The 22,112-nt window shown below is 49.7% G+C and overlaps 1 protein-coding gene across 1 annotated transcript in view; it reads right to left on the minus strand.

Moving 5' to 3' along the window:
• The window catches only part of LOC112106615 (disintegrin and metalloproteinase domain-containing protein 8), an 85,875-nt gene extending 64,768 nt beyond the window's left edge, over positions 1-21,107 (minus strand). The window contains exons 1-5 of the mRNA XM_026653718.2: positions 21,056-21,107; positions 14,357-14,466; positions 7,177-7,253; positions 5,103-5,181; positions 2,273-2,349 (exon numbers count right to left, since the gene is read on the minus strand). Coding sequence (XP_026509503.1) covers positions 2,273-2,349; positions 5,103-5,181; positions 7,177-7,253; positions 14,357-14,466; positions 21,056-21,107 — 395 coding nt within the window. The remainder of the gene's footprint in view (positions 1-2,272; positions 2,350-5,102; positions 5,182-7,176; positions 7,254-14,356; positions 14,467-21,055) is intronic.
• Positions 21,108-22,112: the final 1,005 nt, after the last annotated feature.

Consider the following 22,112-nt stretch of genomic DNA (forward strand, 5'->3'; position numbering starts at 1 on the left):
ATTTCCAAAAGTCTCAGATTACACTGCTGGGAAACAGACATGCAAAGCCAGTGGCTCGAGAATATAGCTCAAAGCCCAGTCAGCACTGACTGCAAATAATTCCTGATCAAACACTTCATATACAATCACAATGTCCAGGCCTAATTTCATCTTGGTTCCCCCAAATTCCCCTACAGTTACAAACCGATCGAAAAATCATGTTCCCTTCCTCTCCTGAAATGCTGTGCACTGTAAAACAGCAGCAGTGTTTCACCCCAGAGATGGCTGCATTTCGATGGTTGGAGAAAGTGATTCCTGTATAGATACAGGTTGCAAAGTACTTTAGAATTCTTATTATAATAGCATATAGTGGTCTGTTTTCCAGTATCTCCAACCCCAGTTGTTCAAAAATCATTTAACATTTTTATTAACCACCTGGAAGAAGGGGACTGGACTAGAAGACCTCTCGAGGTCCCTTCCAGTCCTACTATTCTCTGTTCTATGAAAATATAAAATCATCACTGATCAAGTTTGCCGATGACCCAAAGATTGGGGCAGTGGTAAATAATGAGGACGACAGGTCACTGATACAAAGCGATCTAGATCACTTAGTAAACTGGGCACAAGAAAACAATATGCATTTTAATATGGCTAAATGCAAATGTATACATCTGGGAACAAAGAACGTAGGCCTTTCTTACAGGCTGGGGGACTCTATCCTGGGAAACAGTGACTCTGACAAAGATTTGGGAGTTGTGGGGGATAATCAGCTGAACATGAGCTCCCAGTGTGATGCTGTGGCCAGAAGAGCTAAAGTGATCCGGGGATGCAGAAACAGGGGAATCTTGAGTAAGAGTAGAGAGGTTATTTTACCTCTGTATTTGACACTGGTGCAACCACTGCTGGAATACTGTGTCCAGTTCTGGTGCCCACAATTCAAGAAGGATAATGATAAATTGGAGAGGGTTCAGAGAAGAGCCATGAGAATGATTAAAGCAGTGGTCCCCAACCTTTTTTGTCTGGCGGGCGCCAGACGACGAGCTGTGGCGGACGAGCATCCCCCGAAATGCCGCCGACAAGCGGCAATGTCAATAGGCGTTGCCGTCGAAATGCCGCCAAAGAGCAGCGTCATCCAGAGGCGGCGCCACCGAAAATCAGCGGCATTTTGGCGGCGACGCCTCTGGATGCTGCTGCTCGTCGGCGGCATTTCGGCAGATGCTCGTCCGCCCGCCAGTATGCAGGCGCACTTAGACGCCCCAGTAGGCGCCATGGCTCCCGCGGGCACCGCGTTGGGGACCCCTGGATTAAAGGATTAGAAAACCTGTTTTATAGTGATAGACCAAGGAGTTCAATCTATTACTCTTAACAAAGAGGTTAAGGGGTGACTTGATTACAGTCTATAAGTACCTACATGGGGAACAAATATTTAATTATGGGCTTTTCAGTATAGCAGAGAAAGGTGTACCATGAACCAATGGCTGGAAGTTGAAGCTAAACAAATTCGGACTGGAAATATGTCGCACATTTTTAATGGTGAGAATAATTAACCATTGGAACTATTTACCAAGGTCATGATAGATTCTCCATCACTGACAATTTTTAAATCAAGATTGAATGTTTTTCTAAAAAAATCTGATCTAGGAATTATTGTGGGGAAGTTTTATGGCCTGTGTGACACAGGAGGTCAGACTAGATCATCACAGTAGTCCCTTATGGCCTTAGAATCTACAAATCTATAACTCAGGCCAAAAAATCATGAATTTGCCTTTTGGTTTTTGAGCCTTCAGGGGTCACATTTTCAAGCTATTCTCCACAACCAGGAGCAAACTGACTTTTTTCCCTAAATGAAAGGTGAAATTCCTCCCTAAGTTACGTGACTCCAGTGGGTGGGGCTTTATAGAAACACCAAATGAAAAGAGGTTTGCCATAAAAGTCGTGAGAGTTGGCAACACTGGTTTGAAAGTACACCAATATATTGTGGCATCACTGTATTGCACAACATAACTAATAGATCCTTTCGCCAAACCATAGCTACATTGTTCTTCTGACACAGTGACACATTGGGGCTGAGTCTCTATTGACCTGCACAGTGTATAGTCATTTACACCACTGCCAAATGGGTGTAAAACGCTACCAGATCAGAATAGCAGCATTTTATACCCAGTCTGGACTACTGAAAATGGCACAAGTGTGGGGCAAGACACATTCGGGCCCCCTGGTGCTTTTTGCTTTACATGTTTGGGTTCTGATGTTCCCTCCCCTCTGCGTACCCTGTATCAGTTAAAGATCATACCTGAGTCCTCTGCAGGTACTGATGCTTGCCGCTGAATCACTGTGTCCGTGAACATGCCCATGATAAAAGCAGTGATCCTGTAGCAGAGAAAGCAGAAGTCAAAAGCCAATCAGCACCATACTGGGGACACTTAGGGAAGAAGAGAAGTCACTAACAAGGTACAGATCCTGGAAAGCAGAGATCTGTTACAGAGCTTCTTCCAGGCAAAAACAAGCCTTTCCCACCTCATTCATTACCCACGCACAATTTTCAGATCTTTCAAGTAACCCAAGTGCTCCCAACTGTCACCTGAAGAGCACAAGAGTGCGGGAGGTAATATCTTTTATTGGACCAATTTCTGTTGGTGAGAGAGACAAGCTTTTGAGCTACACAGAGCTCTTCAGGTGACCTCAGGTAAGCCTGAAAGCTTGTCTCTGACCAACAGAAGCTGGTCCAATAAAAGATATTACCTCACCCACCCTGTCTAAAAACCTGGGACCAAGACAGCTACAACAACACTGCACACCTGAACAGCAGGCAGTCCCACACCATACATGAGCAATATGCTACAGTGACATGGGTAGCCTTACATTCATGGGCAAATTGGAGGCTTGACTGGATGAGCACAATAAACTCAGCACTGCTCCTGACTGCCTGGTGCCTGAGCACAGAAAATGTAATCAGCACTAATACACACACACAGAAGACCTAGCATTTCAGAATTCTGCACATAATATAATGACAGATCTTCACAATCCCCGGAAAAGCAAGCCAGGGCTGTCCCCATTTTACCAATGGGGAAAATGAGACACAAACTGAGGAAGTAACCTGACCAAAGTCACAGAGTGGGATTAGAAATCAGATGCTCTGAATGCTCTGAACTCCCAGCTGTAAGAGCTGGCTGGCAAGAGGGGAAAACACTGTAAAGGGGCAGGAGTGTTGTCCCCCAGTGTAGGCCCAGGAAGAAAAAGCATCCAGGCACAGTGTGGGCATTATCCCCACAGAAGGCAGGGGGAGAGTTGGGAGGCGGGGTAGGGAATCCAGGAACAGAGCAGGCTGGGGTGTGGTACAGGACGCACAGGAGTGTACAAGGAACCTCGTAGGTGTTGTCCCCCAGAGTAGGCCAGGCCAGGTCAACGCGGGGAGGGAGCATGGGAGCATCCAAGAAACAGTGCAGGTGTTGTCCCCCACAGCAGGTAGAGGTGGAGGAGGGGGCGCAGGAGCTTCCCCTACAGAACTACAGAGGTTCCTCTCTACCTGCTGCTCCACAGGGCAGGTTTGCAGCTACAGCAGGCATGTGGGGCAGGACGGTAAGGCATGGGGTGGGAGGACCCCTGGCCTCGCCACTCTGGGCATTTGCAGAGCTGCTGAAGGAAGGAAGGGAATTCATTCAAATTAGCTGTTCCCCAGTAGCTGCTAGGGAGAGGCAGTGCAGCCTAGAATGGGAGTGTCTGCCGTGCACCGCAAAATGTAGCTGAAGTCTGGAGGGCCTACAGGGGCCATGCTACATCCCAGTTGCCCTGGTCATGGGGAGCTGTGAGTCAGATCCGCAGGCCGAGGACTAGACCCTCCCAACAATTTCATTTGCTGGGGCTAAATCACTGATGGCACTTCCCAGTGAAGGGCTGGGATTGCAGCCCATCATGCAGAGCCCAGGTGGCCTCCTGAGCTGTGTGCCAGGGTTTGCCCAATAACACAGTTAGAGTTTACAGAGCTCTTTGGAAACATTATCTAAAACCATTAGCCCAGAACACCAGCAGGGCAGGGAAGAATAATTAGCCGACATCAGTCCAACCTCATGCTCCTGAGGGCTGCTCTGACCGCTCACCACTGAAAGCAAGTTCGCCGCTAATCTCAGTGGCACCATTTCTATAATGGGAAGCCAACTCATGTACTGAAAAGGAAGCATGGCCTAGCGGTGAGAGGTTACGGTGGGGTGTCAGAAGAACTGGGTTCTGCTCCTGGCTCTGTCAATGAGTTGTACTTGTGCGATTGTGTGCTCTCTGAGCCTTTGTTTCCCTAGCTATGACATGGGGTTGACAATATTATTGCTCTCGCTCTCGGAGGATGTGAGGCATTCCTTCGTGCTTTGAGATCTTTGCCAGAGAAGGGCAAAGTAATGTTATGGTCTAACTCAGCCAGAAGCTACTGGACTCAATACAGGAGTCCCTGGGTGAGGTTCTCTGACCTGTGTTATATGATCCAGTCTGACCTGTAAGTGTCCCTTCCAGCCTTAAGGTCTATGGCTTCTATGAAAGAGCCAATGCCAAATGGCCTGCTCGTGCGGAGGAAGGTGGGTGAATCAGCACCTGGCAGCCTTCAGCCCCTCTCCTACAGACATCATCAGCATCTGCAGCCTTCAGCAAGGACTCGTTGTGGACTTGCCCCCCCATGCGTGCAGTGCTGTACAGAACGCATAGGGCAGGCAGGCACACGGGAGGCAGTAGGGTGACTGCCAACTAGATTGATCTTACATACCCACGGGTGTATGAAGGAGAAGGTGAGTGCCCATTTCTCAAACATGTCATGGATCATATGAGCAGCTCAGTCCATCTCTGCTCACAGAGCCCCAGCCTGTCATCCAGCAGTAAAGAGGAAAGGATCTGAGCCTCCTCAGCTCCATACCTGACCAATAGCATCTCAGGCACCCACAGCATAGCACCGAGCACCAAGGAAATGTGAAGCATCAAACAATATGTCTTGGTTTGCTGTGAAAAGGACTGGGGGAGACACCACAGGTTCTAGTGAATTTGTCTTGAGAGTCCAAAGTCTCAGCGCAATCCCCCAGCCCCAGTACGTCTCCTCTAAGAAACATGCACCAGATCATACAGCACGGCACTTAGAGTCATACCTGAGTGTCTGGCCTCTCAGTGACCTCGGTGCCGTTTTCTGAGTAATAGGTTTCAGTGTAGTGCTCCCCAATCAGTCCCCTGAAAAAAAGAGTCAGATAGTAGCAGTGAGGACTCACAGCGCCACCCACAGTTCCAAGGGACAGAGAACCACATGGTGCAGGAGGAACCAGCATTACCCTGTATCCCTCTGGCCAAATCCTGCTTGTCTGACTCACACCAGTAGGTGACACTGAAGTCAGCAGTACTGATACTGCTCCCAGTGCCAATACGCCATTGAGGAAAGCAAGCTGGAACTGGCACCGCATCACTGCTTGAACTCCCACCAGAAAATCCCATCAATGGTTTCTCATCTTCACACTTCTGATGCATACTATATAGAGGGAGGGGGAGGCAGGGTCCTGAACAGCCTCCATAGAAGAAGCTGTTGGTGCTTCTGTTGGGGGTAGGGTGATCAGATCGCAAAAATAAAATATCGGGACACATGGGGGGGCAGGGCATCCACAGGGCTCACAGCCCCCACCAGAGCCATGGGGGAAGGAGGCGCACAGTCCTAGGAAGCAGCGGGTCAGGGGGCGCATGGCCCCGGCTCCGGCCCCTGCTACAAGCCGTGTGTCGGTCGGGGGCACACAGCCCTGGCTCCAGCCCCCCTGCAAGGGGGGGTTCTCAGGGCTGGGGCAGGGAGCTGGGGCGTGGGAGGAGGTTTGGGGTGCTGACTCCGGGAGGGAGTTTGGGTGCGGGATGGGGTGCAGGCTCCGGGCGTGGCTTACCTCAGGCAGCTCCCTGGAAGTGGCGACAATTCCCTCTGGGTCCTAGGCAGAGGCACAGCCAGGTGGCTGTGCGAGTTGCCTCGCCCGCAGGCGTCACCCCCACAGCTCCCATTGACCGCAGTTCCCGGGCAATAGGAGCTGCGGAGCAGGTGCTCATGGCTGGGGCAGCACACAGAGCCCTCCTGGCCGTCCCTGTGCCTAGGACCCAGAGGGAACTGTCGCCACTTCCAGGGAGCTGCGCAGAGCCAGGTAGGAAGCCTGCCAGCCCTGCGCAAACCGGACGCTGGCAACTTTACAATATTGGGACAAATGGCATCCCGACCGATGTATGATCGGGATGCAGGACAAAGAGTTAAATATGGGGACGTCTAGTCGCCCTAGATGGGGTCATGGAACAGTAGCTGCCATTGATGATCTGTCAGCTGAATGGTTTGTAAGCAGATGCCTGACTCTCTGTCCTGCAGCCAGCGCTTGGGGAGGGTTCACTGTCACCCAGATCATCACCATAATTTACTGCACAACAGGCTGCAAGAAGACAAAGTCCTTCAAATGGAGTAAGAGGGACAGGGCCAGCAGGTGGGCAGGGACTGGTTTCTCCTGCCTAAATGCTGGAGGGGCAGCCAGATGGGGATAGATCCATGGATCACAAAATTTTGTTCCCCTGCCATCAGTCTGCTAACTTGTACATGCAGTTCCCTTGTAATGAGCTCCACAGCGTACAGTAACAGTAGCGGGAGACTGACCCTTTCCTCCTTAAGAATGGGGGTCAAGAGGTAAATGGGTCCAGCAGCTCAGAGCGTCCATAGTATCCCAGTGGAGGCAGCAGTGCAACTGCCAATCACATCTCATACAGAGCTCAAAGCAATTTGAGTAATAGTATCTCCTCCTAAGCTCGATGGGCTGAGGAGATGGTATTTGATGCTAAATAAGAGTTAGACCATTGTGAGGGGGACAGAATAAAAACGTAGGCAGGCCAGGGGCTTGGGTCTGAGGGTGAATAAGAGCTGGGTTTAGGTTCATATCTGATGGTTCTGTGTCAGAAATGGAAAATAAGCCCCTTCTTGTTTTAGATCTGAACCTAAACCATTGCAGGGGCCATTTTCAATCCAGGGATCCAAGTCCCTTTGAAATTCAAAAAGGTTCAGCTAGAGGTCCCAGCTGTTGGCTCTCCTCTAGCTTTATGCCCTGCAATGTTCCATGCACAATCTACACAAAGTGGCCTGGGGAGAAAGCTAGATTTGAAACCTAGAGGCCCAGGGCTTTCAGTAGGGAACCCTGCAACCCACACTAGCCACCGCACACTTACTTGTTCTTTTCCAGTCGGAGAACATAGTCCCTTCCTTCTGCACGGATGCTGTAATGAACGTGATCCGGATACGTGTTCTGCACGGGGTAAAATAACAACAGAAACTTGTCATCATCGGGCTAAAGAGGTATGAAGTAGAAGATTTCTATTCTGTGTGCTGCGCAGACCTCCGAAGACAGTCACATGGGACCTCAGACTCATCTACCCTAGCCCATTCAATGTTCCTCTAGTCATATGTTGATTTTGTTGAAATATTCTATTGACATATTTCTGCCCTGCTTTCAAAGGTGTTGTGCATCTGCAGCTCCCCCAGTTCAGGGTTTGTGTGAGTGCCCAGCACCTCTGGAAACCCGGCTATACATGCTTACTGCCAATTTATCCATTACAGACATAGCACAACAAGTGGAAACCAACAGCCAACTAAGTCAGCACAGAAATAATCTCAGTTTGCAAAACCCAATATGCCTTGGATTACAGAACACTAAAGACAAGTACACTGATATTAAACCAGTGGCTCTCAAACTTTTTTACTGATGATCCCTTTCACATAGCAAGCCTCTGAGTGCGACTCCCCTTATAAATTAAAAACATTTTTTATATATTTAACACCATTATAAATGCTGGAGGCAAAGGGGGATTTGGGGTCGAGGGTGACAGCTCGTGACCCCCCATGTAATAACACTGCAACCCCCTGAGGGGTCCTGACCCCCAGTTTGAGAACTCCTGGATTAAACTAAGACTCAGTGTTCACATCTGGCACAAGGCCACAAGTTGTTGCACAAGGAACTAAAATCTTACTGCTCATCAAAATGCCTTTTTTGGCATTTAATTCATCATTTACTCAAAATCAAGAACCACAGAGTCCCCTGATAACTCACCCCCCTGACTCACTGATATTTCCCCTAGTAAAGTCTTCCTTCTCTTTGACTGATCGCGCACACAGCCTCATTGTGTGAGAATCAACTTCCCTTCCTGTGTGCTCTCAAAAGTAGATTGTCAGGAAATCATACTGAAGCCACTTGGCCTGAAGAAATAAACTCTGCTTCCAGAGTCATTCTTTATTCCTACAAGCTCCTGCAGCGCACAAGACACAGCACCTTTTCACCTAGTAAAACAGATCACTGCCATTAAGTTTCTGGATAGCCCCCCAACTCCCATGTGTGCATAAGCATGGATGGGTGCAGTAAAAGGGACAATAAACAGGCAGCTAGGTCAACTACATGAGTGAACATACTGGACCACATTTCTTGGGAACTCACTTGTGATGCAAACAAGCTGGAAAGCAGCCAAATCTGGCCATCTGAGAAGCCCTCAACAATGGTGTGCCAGACTGCTGGGCCACACCCTCACCTGACCTGGGTGCGGGGAGCACAACAGGGCACAGGGGAGGGGTTATGTGCTCCAGCAATCCCCAGCTGGCGGAGTTTCCAGCAGCCCCACAAGTCAGAGGACATGTATCTAGGAATTAAAGCAAGGGACCGGGAGTTGGGACCAAGAGTCAGGATGCCTGGGTTCTTTTCCTGTCTGTACCAATAACTTGCTGTGTGACCTTGGACAAATCACTACAGCTCACTGACTCAGTTTCCCAATGTGTAAAATGGGGACACCCCCACCTACCAGTGACAAGAATCGTGAGTTTTGGCTGCTGTTGTAAATTGCTTTAAGATCCTCAGCTGAACAGTAATGCTAATGAGCAATTACACCCTTGGAACTGTGGAGGCCTCCCTCTCCGGTTAATGGCAGCTGACCAGGCGACCAAGCGTCTCACAGCAGAGTCGCTGGCTAAGGCTCTTCCCAGATGGAAGCCACGGCTGGCGGAAGTGGTGAGATGAACTCCTTGGGCACCGCAAGGCAAACTCATCAGCTCTTGATTTGCTGGGGTTTGCTCTCAGTTAGGGAGTTTGGCCTCTCCTGTGGGGTGATGGTATAAATTACCACACAACAGTCTGGAATTCCCCCCAGGAAAGGATTGGGGAGCTGCAATCAGATGGGGGCTGGAGTTATACGGAAAGTATTTCTGTACCACAGTCAGAACCAGCTGGGACAGGCAGCATGGTTTTCCTTGTGAGTCAACTGCTCTAATTCCACTGCCTCGTGTTTTTACTTCGGGCTCTTTCTGGGAATGAAAAATCCATTTCTGGTTAAAAAAATAAAAGCCCCTTTGCCTGCTGAGTAAAATGCAGCCAGAGTCACTCTGCGCCCTCAAGTGGGCACCGGCGGCAGCTCTGGGAAGTGAGGGGCTCTTCAGCAAAGTGCTGAAGACTGAGAGATGCTGTCACCTAAACAAACATGATGCCTAAGCTGGAGACGCAGGAACTGTCTACGGGGCTTGATGATAAATTCTTCTTAGATGAACGTTAGTGTCACTTTTGGTGTCTGCCAACAAAATGATGCTTTGTTATTGTTGGCAACTTCGGAGACAGAAACCAATCCTTGGGAAATGCAGATCTGCAGAAAAGCCACTGAAGGCACACGAAGAGAACTCTGATTGCAAGTCAGATGGGAAAGGAAGAGCAGTGATCATCTTTCTGAGAAACCACAAGAAATGCAAGGCCATTTAAAAGGCCTGATAAAGCTTCCCCCAAGCTCCTACTTCCAGAGAGCTTTTCCAGTGTTTCAAATGCAGAAGGTCTGACTCAGAACAGTGGGGGACTGAGCCTGGACTCTGGTTAAACTCCTGCTCACTCCAGTGCCTGCTGAGTGAGTCAGGGCAGGGCCAGGGCTGTAGGACTTGGCCTGAGGTGCAGAAAGAGCAGTTCTGGACAGGCAAAAAACGGGGACAGGCAGGCTCAGGCACTGGGGGCTGGACTCTTGGAATACCTCTCACCCCGGTGAGTCAGCAGGAACTCCAGGAGGTACACCAGTGTCAGCAAGAGGGGAATGACGGCCCAACAGCTACCTGTGCAACAGCAGGTCAGAGTGGTTTGGTCATTTCTTCACCTGCTGTGAAAGGGACAATGGGGCTCTAGAGAGCACACTGGACTAGATCCTCCAGAGCCAGTGCACTGGGAGAGGAGGCAGGGGAGAGGGGAGGTTTACACCATCTTTCTGCCCCCATTATCTGTGGGCAAACCAGCCCTTGGCACAAGTTAAAGCAGTCTCAGGAGCACCCTCACTTGTGCTGGAGGAGAGCAGCCAACATCATTGGAGTGCATGCACCTTAACCCTGCCCCCACCTCCTCTGCCCTCGAGTGCCCCAGCTCATCATCCCTTACACAAAGGATCCTCAGCTGCTGCCTGAAACTCGCTGGTGTGGGTTGTTGTTGTTTTTTTGCAGTGTAGACGTAGCCATAGAGAATCCCCTGCAAGCCACCCCATCTCTTAAAATGAGGGGATCCAGTTCAGGTGCCCCTTCTGACCACAGCTGTAGCAATATGGCCTGGGGAGAGAGGTGACCCCTAAAGCAAATGTTATTTGGGGAGGAGATTCCACCTTTAAGGCAGAAGGAACAGAGCATGTTGATGGCAGGCTGCTTTATATTTAAGGTATCAGGTTTGCAATATTAAAAACAGTCCTGGGGAAATGGCTGAGAGGACAGCATGAGCCAGCTTCACCATTTGTAACCTGGCCATACTAACCATGTGCAGATAGACCACCCCTCCCTGCACCACTACATCCCACCATGCACTGCAGTCTCTCGCTGTATGCATGTCTTACAGATATTTAACAGATGGATGTACTATTACATGTGATCTCCTCCCTTTGGTACCAACACTGAAGAAAGAAAGGAGGAAAGTTGTTCAATGTGCACAACACAGATGGTATCTCTAAATAGCCTGGAGAATGTTTATTTCATGGACAAGTTTAGGTTTCTGGAGCAAAGAAAACAGATGCCTTTGGGAAGAATTTTTGAAGCTATTTTATCTGAAACGGTTTGACTCATAAGTGAACATGCTGTACCAAGAATTTACTAGGCAATTTATATCTCAAAATTGACATGATCCTTAGGCCTTCTGAGGTGCTAATGTTTGTGCTTTTAAGATATGATTCCTGGTGCTTTCTGAATTTTAAAGACTAAATGCAGTGGAGAAACTGCCATTAGGTTATGGTCACAGCTTCAGCCTTGCTGACTCCAACCATTCAAAAACCATGAGCCAAACCCCAACAAAGATAAGACCGGCTTGAAAATCATGAGATTTTTTTCAGAATAATAAAATGTGGATTCTTTTGTATTTGGCTTCTTTTTTATGAGCCTTTTGGGTTCATGTTTTCTTGCTTGTCTCCACAACCACAAGAACTAGTATCTGACTTTTTTTTACAATTGAAAACTGAAATTCTCCCACATTCACATAACTCTGGGTGCTGAGGCTTTATTCTCCCACATTCACATAACTCCGGGTGCTGAGGCTTTGAGAAAACACCAAGTATCACGAGACTTGTGCTAAATTGTGAGAGATGGCAATACTACAGAATGATCTAACATCCTTTCTGCTTCCATTTCGTCACTTCTTCCCTTTATCCCATCAACCGGGGTCGGGTCATCATGTAAGCATCCACCATCCTTGTCTGTCTGCGGTAGCATTAAGGTCCACCTGCTTACCATCTTCTTTGATGCGATCCATCCATCACTTCCTCAGGGTCTCTTTCCTACCAGGCTATCTTCACCAGGTCCCCTTCATTCATCCTCTGCACATATCCGAACTGGCGAAGTCCCGATTCCTGGATTTTGTCAGCCACATCACGGACTTGGACTTCCATCCTAAAACTTTCCTTTTGACGTCTCTCTCTTTGTGTAACTCCTCTTCTGGCACGAAGACATCTCATCTCGAACACCTGTAGGCACTGAACTTGGCCTCTGTTTTGGCCGTGCTTCTGCACCATACAGCATTACAGGGCACATCACTGTTCTCCACAGTTCAGTCTCAGTGGCGGATGTTTGTTATACACAGCTCTTGAGATATTATTCCACACTTTTCCAGCATTCCCCAGTCTGGACTGGGACTCACATTCAAACTCACCATTTTCCATAACCCAGACGCCAAAGTACTTGAACTGGTCCGTCTGGTTTAATTCCACTCCATTAAGTTCTATGTTAAGTTTCCCTGTGGCTCCTCTACTGACCCATGACCTCAGTCTTAGTCAAGCTCCTTTTCATCAGATGCCAGCTTAGCTGATCATAACACTGGTTATTATTTTCTCTAGGTCTTCTTTTGAGGAGGCCCTTATTGCTATGTCATCCACGTATAGCAGCTTCTCCCCTTTTCCCACTGACATCTTCCTGCTGAGGCAGTCCATCAAAATGATAAAGAGCAGCGGGCTGAGGGCCAACCCTGGGTGCAATCCAACTTCTACATCAAAGGGACTTGTTCCACAACATGTTCTGATCTCTGTTTTAGGTGATCTATACTGAGCATTCACCATAGCTGTTAAATCCTTAGAAACGCCATATTTCCTCAGCACTGGTGTGAGTATCCTTCCGTCCACTTTATCATAGGCCGTTTCTAGGTCTATAAGAAGCTATCCTGCTGGTGCTTGAGCTGCTTCTCCATCCCTTGCCAATTTACGAACATGGCATCCCTGCACCTCGTCCTTTCCTAAAGCCACACTGTTCTTGGTCAATGAGGGGTTCCACCATTCTTCTAATTCTAGCATCCAAGATACGTTCCAGTATCTTCATCCCATGTGACAACAGCTTTGTCCCTCGATAGTTCCACATTCCTGGATGCTTCCCTTCTTATGTATTGGTACCAGGATAGACTTGCACCAGTCTTTTCTTGCCATACAGCTTCAACCACTTTGATCCATTTCATGACGCTCTTGCCCAAGACTTTCATCAGATCTGCTGTCACTTCATCAGGTCCCTCTGCCTTATTGGTCTTTGTCTCCTGAATTGTATTTCCACTTCCTCCTCTGTTTTGTCAAGCTCAGGCACCGCATTAGGATCACATGTTGGCAACACCACAAAGGGTGTGCCTCATTTAAGTGACTCTCAAAGTATTGTTTCCACCTCTCCTTCACTTGTTCGGGTGTTACTAGCAGTCTCCTCTGATCACCATTCACAAACGATGTCACATTGCCATCCTCCTTTCTTTTGTGTCTCATTTTTTCAATGCTGCTGAACTTTTTGCCAGCCAGCTGTGGGTCGTTTACAAGCTCAGCGTGCAAATTGTCTAGGGCACTCTCATTGCCCTTCTTCATTGCCCACTTGGCAGCTCACTTTGCTTCTTTGTATTTGCTTTCATTTATGCTTGATGGGTTCATTTCTTTTCTTTATGCACCATTTTCTTGTTTCGGATTGCTATTTGCACTTTGTTGGTCCACTCCCACTCCTCTCCATCTGCATCATCCACAAACCTCTTCCACCACGGCAATCCACATTCTTTAGAGGTGGTTCCACTCCTCTTCAGCTGATGCCAAATTTGTTTCCTGACACAGATTTCATTCTACCACTAGTGATTCTAATTTTGACCTCAAACACAACAAAAGGTTGCTTTGATTGGTCTCTCAAGAGTGCCATCATTTATGATGGCGATGATGCAGAAAGCTCACACTAGCTGGTGTCATTCGTCCCATAAGGGTCTCACTTTAAAGGAACTAAGACTCTGAGTCTGGATCTTTGCTGACTGTGCACTCAAGGTGCCTGCCAGACAGATCAAGAGGGAGAGAATTCCTTTCTCTGAACTACTGTGCATCTCCTGGGGCATTCTCTGTTGATTTCAGTATATGTTTGGAAGGGAGGGATGGCCCAGTGGATAGGGTGCCAATGTGGGACTCTGGAAACCTGAGTTCAATACCTGACTTTGTCATACCCTTCCTGTGTCACACTAAGCAAGTCACTTCACTTCCAAGGGGCTGTGAGAATAAATGCAATAAAGATTATGAAGTGCTCAGATACAATGCTGATTGGGGCCACAGACAGCTACAGTACGCGAGTGTTGTGATCCTGTTTTCTCTGTTCTGCAGCTTTCCATGTGTCTGTCTGTTTACAGAGGCAGTTGCAGTTCTGCAAGGCAGCACTGAGGTAGCCTATTCCACGATGTACATTCTCTCATATTTGGTTATTTTTGCTTAATCTAAAACAAAAGTCAGTCTCTGACTGCTCAGTGCCTGGGAAAGCTGGAACTGTGCATGGCTAATCTGGGGGTTGGCACCAGGCCCTAGTTTAACCACCTCTGAGTCTGGGGTTGTTGGAGCTGGGCTTGTAGTGTCCCCTGATATTTCAGAAGCAACAGATACTTACGACTTGAGCAGAAAGATCTCTCTTCCCAGGAGCTGCAGGCACTCTGTGAGGTGTCACCCTTTCATATTGGGCCACATGCGCGAGTTTCTCCGACGGGCTGGCAAAGACTCCTGTAAAGACATTCAAAGGGTCAGGGATTTCTGCAGAGTTCCCTAGAGGGGTACAGTGCTGCATGATGTTACAGGGTGGTAGAGCAGCTGTGCTCAATAACCCCATTAAGGCTTGTTCCTGATCCCAGAGAGGGGGACAGAGCAAGGCTGGCTTTGTAGCTCCCTGCCCCTCTGTATTACCCTCACAGCTCATTGTTGGCTGATGTTCTGCTGCTTCCTTACAGTATGCACAAAGCATGTAACATCCACCATGAGCCCAAGGCACTAGCAGGCAGCAATGAAATGCCAAAGATGGACTAGCAGCTCCCCTGTCCTGCATTCTGCACTCTTTGGCCACAGAGCCCTTGCCAGATGGTGTCCCCAAGTGAATAAGGACAGGCCAAGCTTTACAAAAGAGAATGAAAATCTTAAACTGAGTGAAAAAATACGTGGAGGCTCCAAGACTACACACGATTATAATAATATTTGTACAAAGTAGGTCTTACAAGGTAACATCTGAAAAATCATAACTTGCTAGTCAACGCTGTCCTGATAAAATGTGTGTGACAACATTGAAAAGTTGTAAGATTCCACTGTATAGTGATTTTAACACATGTTCCAAACCAAGACTGGCAAGCAGGTCTGTCTCAAACAGAGGAATGGGTGCTCTGCTTAATTTGCATATAAGCCATAAATAGAGTAATCAAGCAGGAAGGGAAACGAAGGATACTCAAAGAGGTGAGGAACAGCAGCAGAGAACATCCTTTCCTGTAGACTCTCTGTCTCCTGAATCTCAGCTGGAAATGTTTCCCAAGTGTGGGGGCTGACACTATAAAAATGAGGGACAAACACCCCAAGGTCCCCTCCTCCTCTCCCTCTCTCTCTATACATCGATTCACTGCACGAGAAGGGACAAAGGTAGCAGTCATTAACCAGAAGAAGGGATTCTGGTCTAAGAAGTTTGGCCAGTAAGATGATTGAGAATATGTGGTGAGAAAAACTTTGCTAGTTGTGTTTTATCTTTTCTTGTAACCATTTCTGATTTTTAAGCCTCATTACTTGTACTCACTTAAAATTTCTCTCTTGGTAGTTAATAAACTTGTTTTATTGTTTTATCTAATCCAGTGTGTTTAAATTGAAGTTTAAACTCCAGTTGAGATAACAAGATGTGTGCATATGATTTCTATTAATAAGAGGATGGACTTTATATGAATTTGTTTTGTCCAGGAGAGAGCTGGGCAGTACAGGACATACACTTCTGGGGGAAAATCTAGGGCTGAGGATATGTTGGGGTCACCCTGTAGTATAACTGAGGTGTGGCTGGCTGGCTGCAGCACATACACAGTCATAGCTGGGAGTGATTTGCATGCTGGAGGCTGTTTGTGAACAGGTCAGACTGGAGGCTACAGCAGCAAAGCAGTGGAAAGGGCACCCCAGGTTAGAGGGCAGGGGTGACACAGCTACTTATTAGTCTGTACTCTGGGTATGTCATAAGGTGATTACAGCATAACCTCAGGTTTCATTTTATTTTGTTAAGAAGCCAGTTGCTAGCTTCTTGACTGCAAAGCACAGCTTGAAAATGTGACACCCAAATGTTCGGAAAGCAGAAGGCAAATACACAGGACCCCAAATTTATTATTTTTAAAATATCTCATGATTTCTGGGGCCTGAGTCATGATTTTTTAATGCTTGAGGTTAGCATACTTTTGTTGTGGATTTTGTAGGATGTTTTGCATTTACGCTGAATCAGGCTCTCTGATTCACCAAGAAAGGAAATGTCTGTGGGGGATAGAAAGACAGCAAGCCACTCCACGACTCCTATAGTGCTGCACAGTTCATAACCCATAGTGCTGCCTAAAGCTTCGCACCCTACACTAGAAGGCAAGTTGAGCATCTTCCCTCTTCCCCCCAGCCCCACACACCCATTTTGCAAACAATTTACCTGAGGGACTGCACAAGATAACATCTGGCAGAGCTGAGTATAGAACTCAGAACTTTAACATGACACAGCCAAGACTTCAGCCACACTGCCTTTCACAATAAATGTGCCAGAGATATGTGCTTGGCTAGCTAACAACTAAGCCAACTGCTAAGATCACACTGCTCTACCATCACCAGGAATCCTAACCACCAAGAATCTACTGCTACCTGGCCAGAAGTTGTATAACTCACAGGCATAGTGTGTGTTGTGGCCCCCCTCTAGTGGCTGCTCCATATAAAGGATAACAAACTTACCAGCTGCTACTTTAGCTCAAGTAGTAGAGATGTGGCTGACGATCTGAAAGTCCAGGCTTCCAGCCCTACTGCTGGTCCCCAGGAACAGCATAGTCCATAGGACTGACTGCATATGATGCAATTTATTTTTCCAGTTTTCTTCTTTATAAATTGGTTTGTTTGATTCACACAGTGAGAAAAAGGCCTTATAGACCCTGGCATGCCACTTGATGGCCACTGTTCACACATTTCGGCAGTGTGACCCATGCTGGCATGTTTGACAGCTGTATGAAGCCAACAGTCCCCATGTTAGCTAGCCATGTTGGTTAGTTACCTTGCTGGAGCACTGGGATCCCCGCAGGATGATGAACAGCAAAGGGAGAGCAGACCACATCGTTCTGCTGACGCTAAGCAAGCCTCCCCCACAGTGCATTTCGTGCCTCAGCCAGAACCAAAGCTACTCTTCTCACTACCCCTGCCCATTTGTGAGTCACAATCTCACTGCCAGTGCGGGCTCGGTTCTGGCTGTCATGATGTAGCTACTTTCTCTAAAGCGGCAGCTCATCTGGGCTGGATCAGATGGGTACATGAGAGCCATCTGCTAGCAGTACTTTCTGGTCAAACCACAACAGCAGCCTGTAGATGGTACCTAGATATCCTAGCCTGGCTATCTGGATGAATGACTGGGTGACCCAGAAGACTAGCTGGGCTGACAGATATAAACTCAATCCACTCGCGAGATCATAAGAACTGCCCTTTACGACATGTACTGCCAAGGCAGCTGGGAGTGCAGACTAAGAGTCCTAGAGTTAAACAGCTGGGGGCTGGATGTTCTCTGCAAAGGGCCCACCTGCCCTAGGAAACTGTGGAAAGTCAGACGTGCTTGAGACCATGTGGTTGCTCGCATTTGGCCTGTTCAGAATGCTTGAGAAGCATGCATTACAGAAGATGCGCACACTGTGTCTTGGAGGCAGGTTTGTACTGCGAACCCCTTTTTACGGAGCGGGTACTGAGGCACAAGACTTGCCCAAAGGTGCCCAGCAAGTCAGAGGCAGAATTACGATTAGCACTCAGGAACTCTTCCCTCTCGTACCCGACGCTCACGCATCTAGAATAGACCAGAACTAAAGCATCTTTCATGCTGCTGCTATGCCACCGGGGATGGGGGCTGCACTATGACATGGACACAAACTCCTTCAGCATGGGCCAGGCTTGAATTGATTTGTCCAGCCCTTGTACCATGCGGGCCATGGCTGGTGGTCTTGGGTATACAGCAAATGCCTCACTATGCCTGCTGCACACTGAGCTCAGCCACCTTAATAATCCCATTTCATCCAGCCCAGTCAAGGCAGGCCTACCAGAAATGGGGCTGGATGAGAACTACGTGGCTGAGACACAGCTGAGCTAACACCTGACAGTTGGAAGAAGCAACCAGGAGAAATAGCTATTGCTTGATGGAGCCTGCCCTTTGTCTCCCAGGCTCCTGGGTGCTTCTAGAAGTCAAGGGAACAACACTGGCCCAAAAAACTTTTATCCATCTGCAGCTGGCTAGAAGGCTGTTTTCAATGGCAGAAGCTGAAGCTAGACAGATTCAGACTGGAAATGAGGTATAAATTCATAACACTGAGGGTAACTGATCACTGGAACAACTTACCAAGGTTGTGAGGGATTTGCCATCACTGGCCATTTTTAAACCAAGACTGGATTTTTTTTTAAGATATGTTCTAGTTCAAAAGGAATTATTTGGGGGCAGTTCTCTGGTCTGTGTTATACAAGAAGTCAGACTAGATCAGTGGGTTTCAATCTGTGGTCCACAGACCTTGGCGGGTGGGGGGGAAGAGGACAGACTATGTCTGAAATTTTTAGGGGTCTGCAAATTAAAAAAGCTGAAAACCACTGGACTAGATGATCACAGTGGTCCCTTGAAATCTATGAATTTACTTTCAGGTTCAGGCTCTTGCTACAGGCATCCAAGCTTCTGTTCCCTTGAGGTTGGGTCACTGTGAGGAGCCATATGGAAACTCCAGCTAGTGATGAATGCAGCAGCTTGATTTCTGAGGCCTGCTCTTCACACAAAGCTGCACTAGTTCACCTAATGGGGCGGTTCTAAATGGAACTAGTTAAGGCAGTTGAAAACCCCTGTGTGGGCAATTTAGATTTAATTTAAACCTAGCTTGGACCAATTTAAATTGATTCCTTGTTGGACCAATATGAGCCAGGCTTCTATCTTTTTAAAAGTGTGCAAACAAGAGTTAACTAGGCCAGGGGTGGGCAAACTTTTTGGCCCAAGGGCCACATCTAGGTGGGGAAATTGTATGCAGGGCCATGCAGGGCCTACGGCTGAGGCAGGGAGTATGGGGTGTGGCAGAGAGTGTGGGGTGCAGGAAGGGGCTCAGGGCAGGGGTTTGGGGTGCAGGAGGGATGTGGGGTGCAGGAGGGGGCTCAGGGAAGTTGGTTGGGGTGTAGTAGGGTGCAAGATGCAGCAGGGGCTCAGGGCAGGGGGTGCGAAAGGGGGCTCAGGGCAGGGGGTTGGGGTGCAGGAGGGGTGCATCAGGGGGCTGGGGTGTGGGGTGCAGGAGGGATTTGGGGTGTGGGCTCCGGCCCAGTGCCGCTTACCTCAAGCGGCTCTGGGGTGGCAGGGGCGCGCAGCAGCGCTAAGGCAGGCTCCCTACCTGCCTTGGTCCTGCACCGCTCCCGGAAGTGGCTGGCATGTCCGACAGCGGTTCCTGGGGGTGGGGTGGGGTAGGGCAGGCGGCTGCCCTCGCCTGTGGGTACCACACCCAAAGCTCCCATTGGCCATGGTTCCCCATTCCAAGCCAATGGGAGCTGCGGGGGGCAGTGCCTGCAGATGAGGGCAATGCACGGAGCCCTCTGCCTACTTCCTCCCCCAGGGGCCACAGGGACATGGTGCCAGCCTCTTCCGGGAGTGGCACGGGGCCAGAGCAGGCAGGGAGCCTGCCTTAGTCCTGCAGCGCCACAGGGCTGGCAATCCTGCGGGCCAGACTGAAAGCCCTGATGGGCCAGATCCGGCCCACGGGCTGTAGTTTGCCCTCCCCTGAACTAGGGTGTCTTAAAAAATGGTTTGAGTCAAGTAAGCATAATTTGTGCATGAAGACAAGCCTGTAGCATTGTCTCCCGTAGGGGTCACATTACCACCAATTCATTTCTGAGTGCACTGGAAATTATGCAGCTATTTCACTAAAAAACTGAGGTTTTTAATAGAATAAGTGAGAAAATGTATAATAAACTCAGTGCTCCAGCCCTGTTATTTTGATAGTTAGGTTCATTTATTTTATGCTGTCTACGTAGTTTAAATTTTCAGTATGAGAAAGATTTTTATAGTAACATCTGAGGCCTGATTTACACTAGAAAATTTGATCGGCATAACTACATCGCACAAGGGTGTGAAAAATCCACACCCCTGAGCAGTGCAGTTAAGGCGCTCTAAATCCCTGTGTAGACAGTGCTATGTTGACAGAAGAACTAGCTATGGCCTCTTGGGGAGGTAGATTAACTACAGTGACAGGAGAACCCCTCCCATCGGTGGAGCTGGTGTCTACACTGAAGCACTATAGCTACAGTGTTTTAAGTGTAGATACAAGCCCTTCGAAGTTGGGAAGCAAAGCCAGAGGTTTTGGCAGCTGGGTGAAGCATTTGTGGCTTTAGGTCCTTTGTGGGCAGTTTGGAACAATGGGGTAAATATAAATATAAAGTGTTTCTGAAAAAAATGATCAGCAGTGAAATCATAGACAACTGCTAGCAACCTTTATACGAAAATTCTTGCAATTTTTTTTTATACCTTCCAATGTCACCATTGGTTGTAGCTGGCCTTTGCAAGGTGGCAAGGAGAAAGCCCTCTGGCTAGAAAAGCACCTCTTCTTTGTCCTATGAATGCCGGTCAGTTTTGTTGAAATACACACTTCTGAAAAATCGCCATTTCCCTTCTCTCCCTTGTGCCATTCGGGAAAAGTTTGCCAACTGGCAAAATCCTAACCAAAAAACACCAACACTGGACAGCAACCAGCTCCATACCGGCTTGTTCCCTCTACCCCCAAGCCCAGCACACAGCTCCACAACCCCTTACTCGCTTCCCTGGCGGCATGGGGCAGAAATCCCCCAGCTCCCAGCCCGGCAGGAAAATGAACCAGGCAGAGTCCGACGCCCTGAAAGGTCAGCACATGGCCCCAGGTCCCCATTTCTGAGACCACAGCCTTCCCCCGCCCTGCCCTGCCCTGCCCCACCCCGGCGGCCAGTCCCCCACACGGACCGTCCGCCTTCGGGCACCACATGCCCCGACGCCCCTCGGGAAGCGCAGCCGGAGCCCGTCCAGACGCGCCGCTGCGGCTACAGCCCCAGTTCCCCGACGGAGCCCGCCGCGGCCAGCGAGCGCACTCACCGCGGCGCCCCAGCGCCATGCACAGCGCCAGCAGGGCGAGGGTCCGGGCCATGGCGCGGCTGCCCCGCGCTGAGGTGCGGAGCGGCGTGGTGCGGTGCGTTCCTCCCTGCCAGCCGCCAGCGGCCCCGGCTCCGTCTGACTCAGCCCCGCCTGACTCAGCCTCCCGCCCAGGAAACTGAGGGGGCCGAGCCTACCCCCCAGGGCCCCACCCCCTGCCTGCACACTGCCCCCCTGCCCCATACTGCCCCCGTGCCCCAACTACCCACCCCCGCCCTGCTCATTGCCCCAACTACCCACCCCTGCCCTGCTCACTGACCCCCCCTACTCTGACTACCCACCCCCACCTGCACACTGACCCCCCTGCCCCAAACTACCCACCCCCGCCTGCACACTGACCCCCCTCACCCTGCACACTGACCCCCCTGCCCCAACTACCCACCCCCGCCTGCACACTGACCCCCCCTCACCCTGCACACTGACCCCCCTGCCCCAACTACCCACTCCCACACTGACCCCCCTGCCCCGACTACCCACCCCCACCCTGCACACTGACCCCCCGCCCAGACTACCCACTCCCACACCTGCCCCGCCTAGACTAACCACCCTCTGCCCTACACACTGGCCTGCTGCCCCAACTACCCACCCTCACCCTGCACACTGACTCCCCTCACCCTGCTCACTGACCTCCCTGCCCCGACTACCCACCCCCACCTGCACACTGACCCCCCTCACCCTGCACACTGACCCCCCTGCCCCAACTACCCACCCCCGCCTGCACACTGACCCCCCCTCACCCTGCACACTGACCCCCCTGCCCCAACTACCCACTCCCACACTGACCCCCCTGCCCCGACTACCCACCCCCGCCCTGCACACTGACCCCCAGCCCAGACTACCCACTCCCACACCCACACCTGCCCCGCCTAGACTAACCACCCTCTGCCCTACACACTGGCCTGCTGCCCCCACTACCCACCCTCACCCTGCACACTGACCCCCCCCCCCCCGCCCACCCACCCCCACACTACATGCTGACCCCCAACCCCTCCCTGCCCCA

Source organism: Terrapene carolina, unplaced genomic scaffold (genome assembly GCF_002925995.2).
Source record: "Terrapene carolina triunguis isolate 2854851 unplaced genomic scaffold, T_m_triunguis-2.0 Scaffold147, whole genome shotgun sequence".
Lineage (NCBI taxonomy): Eukaryota > Metazoa > Chordata > Testudines > Emydidae > Terrapene > Terrapene triunguis.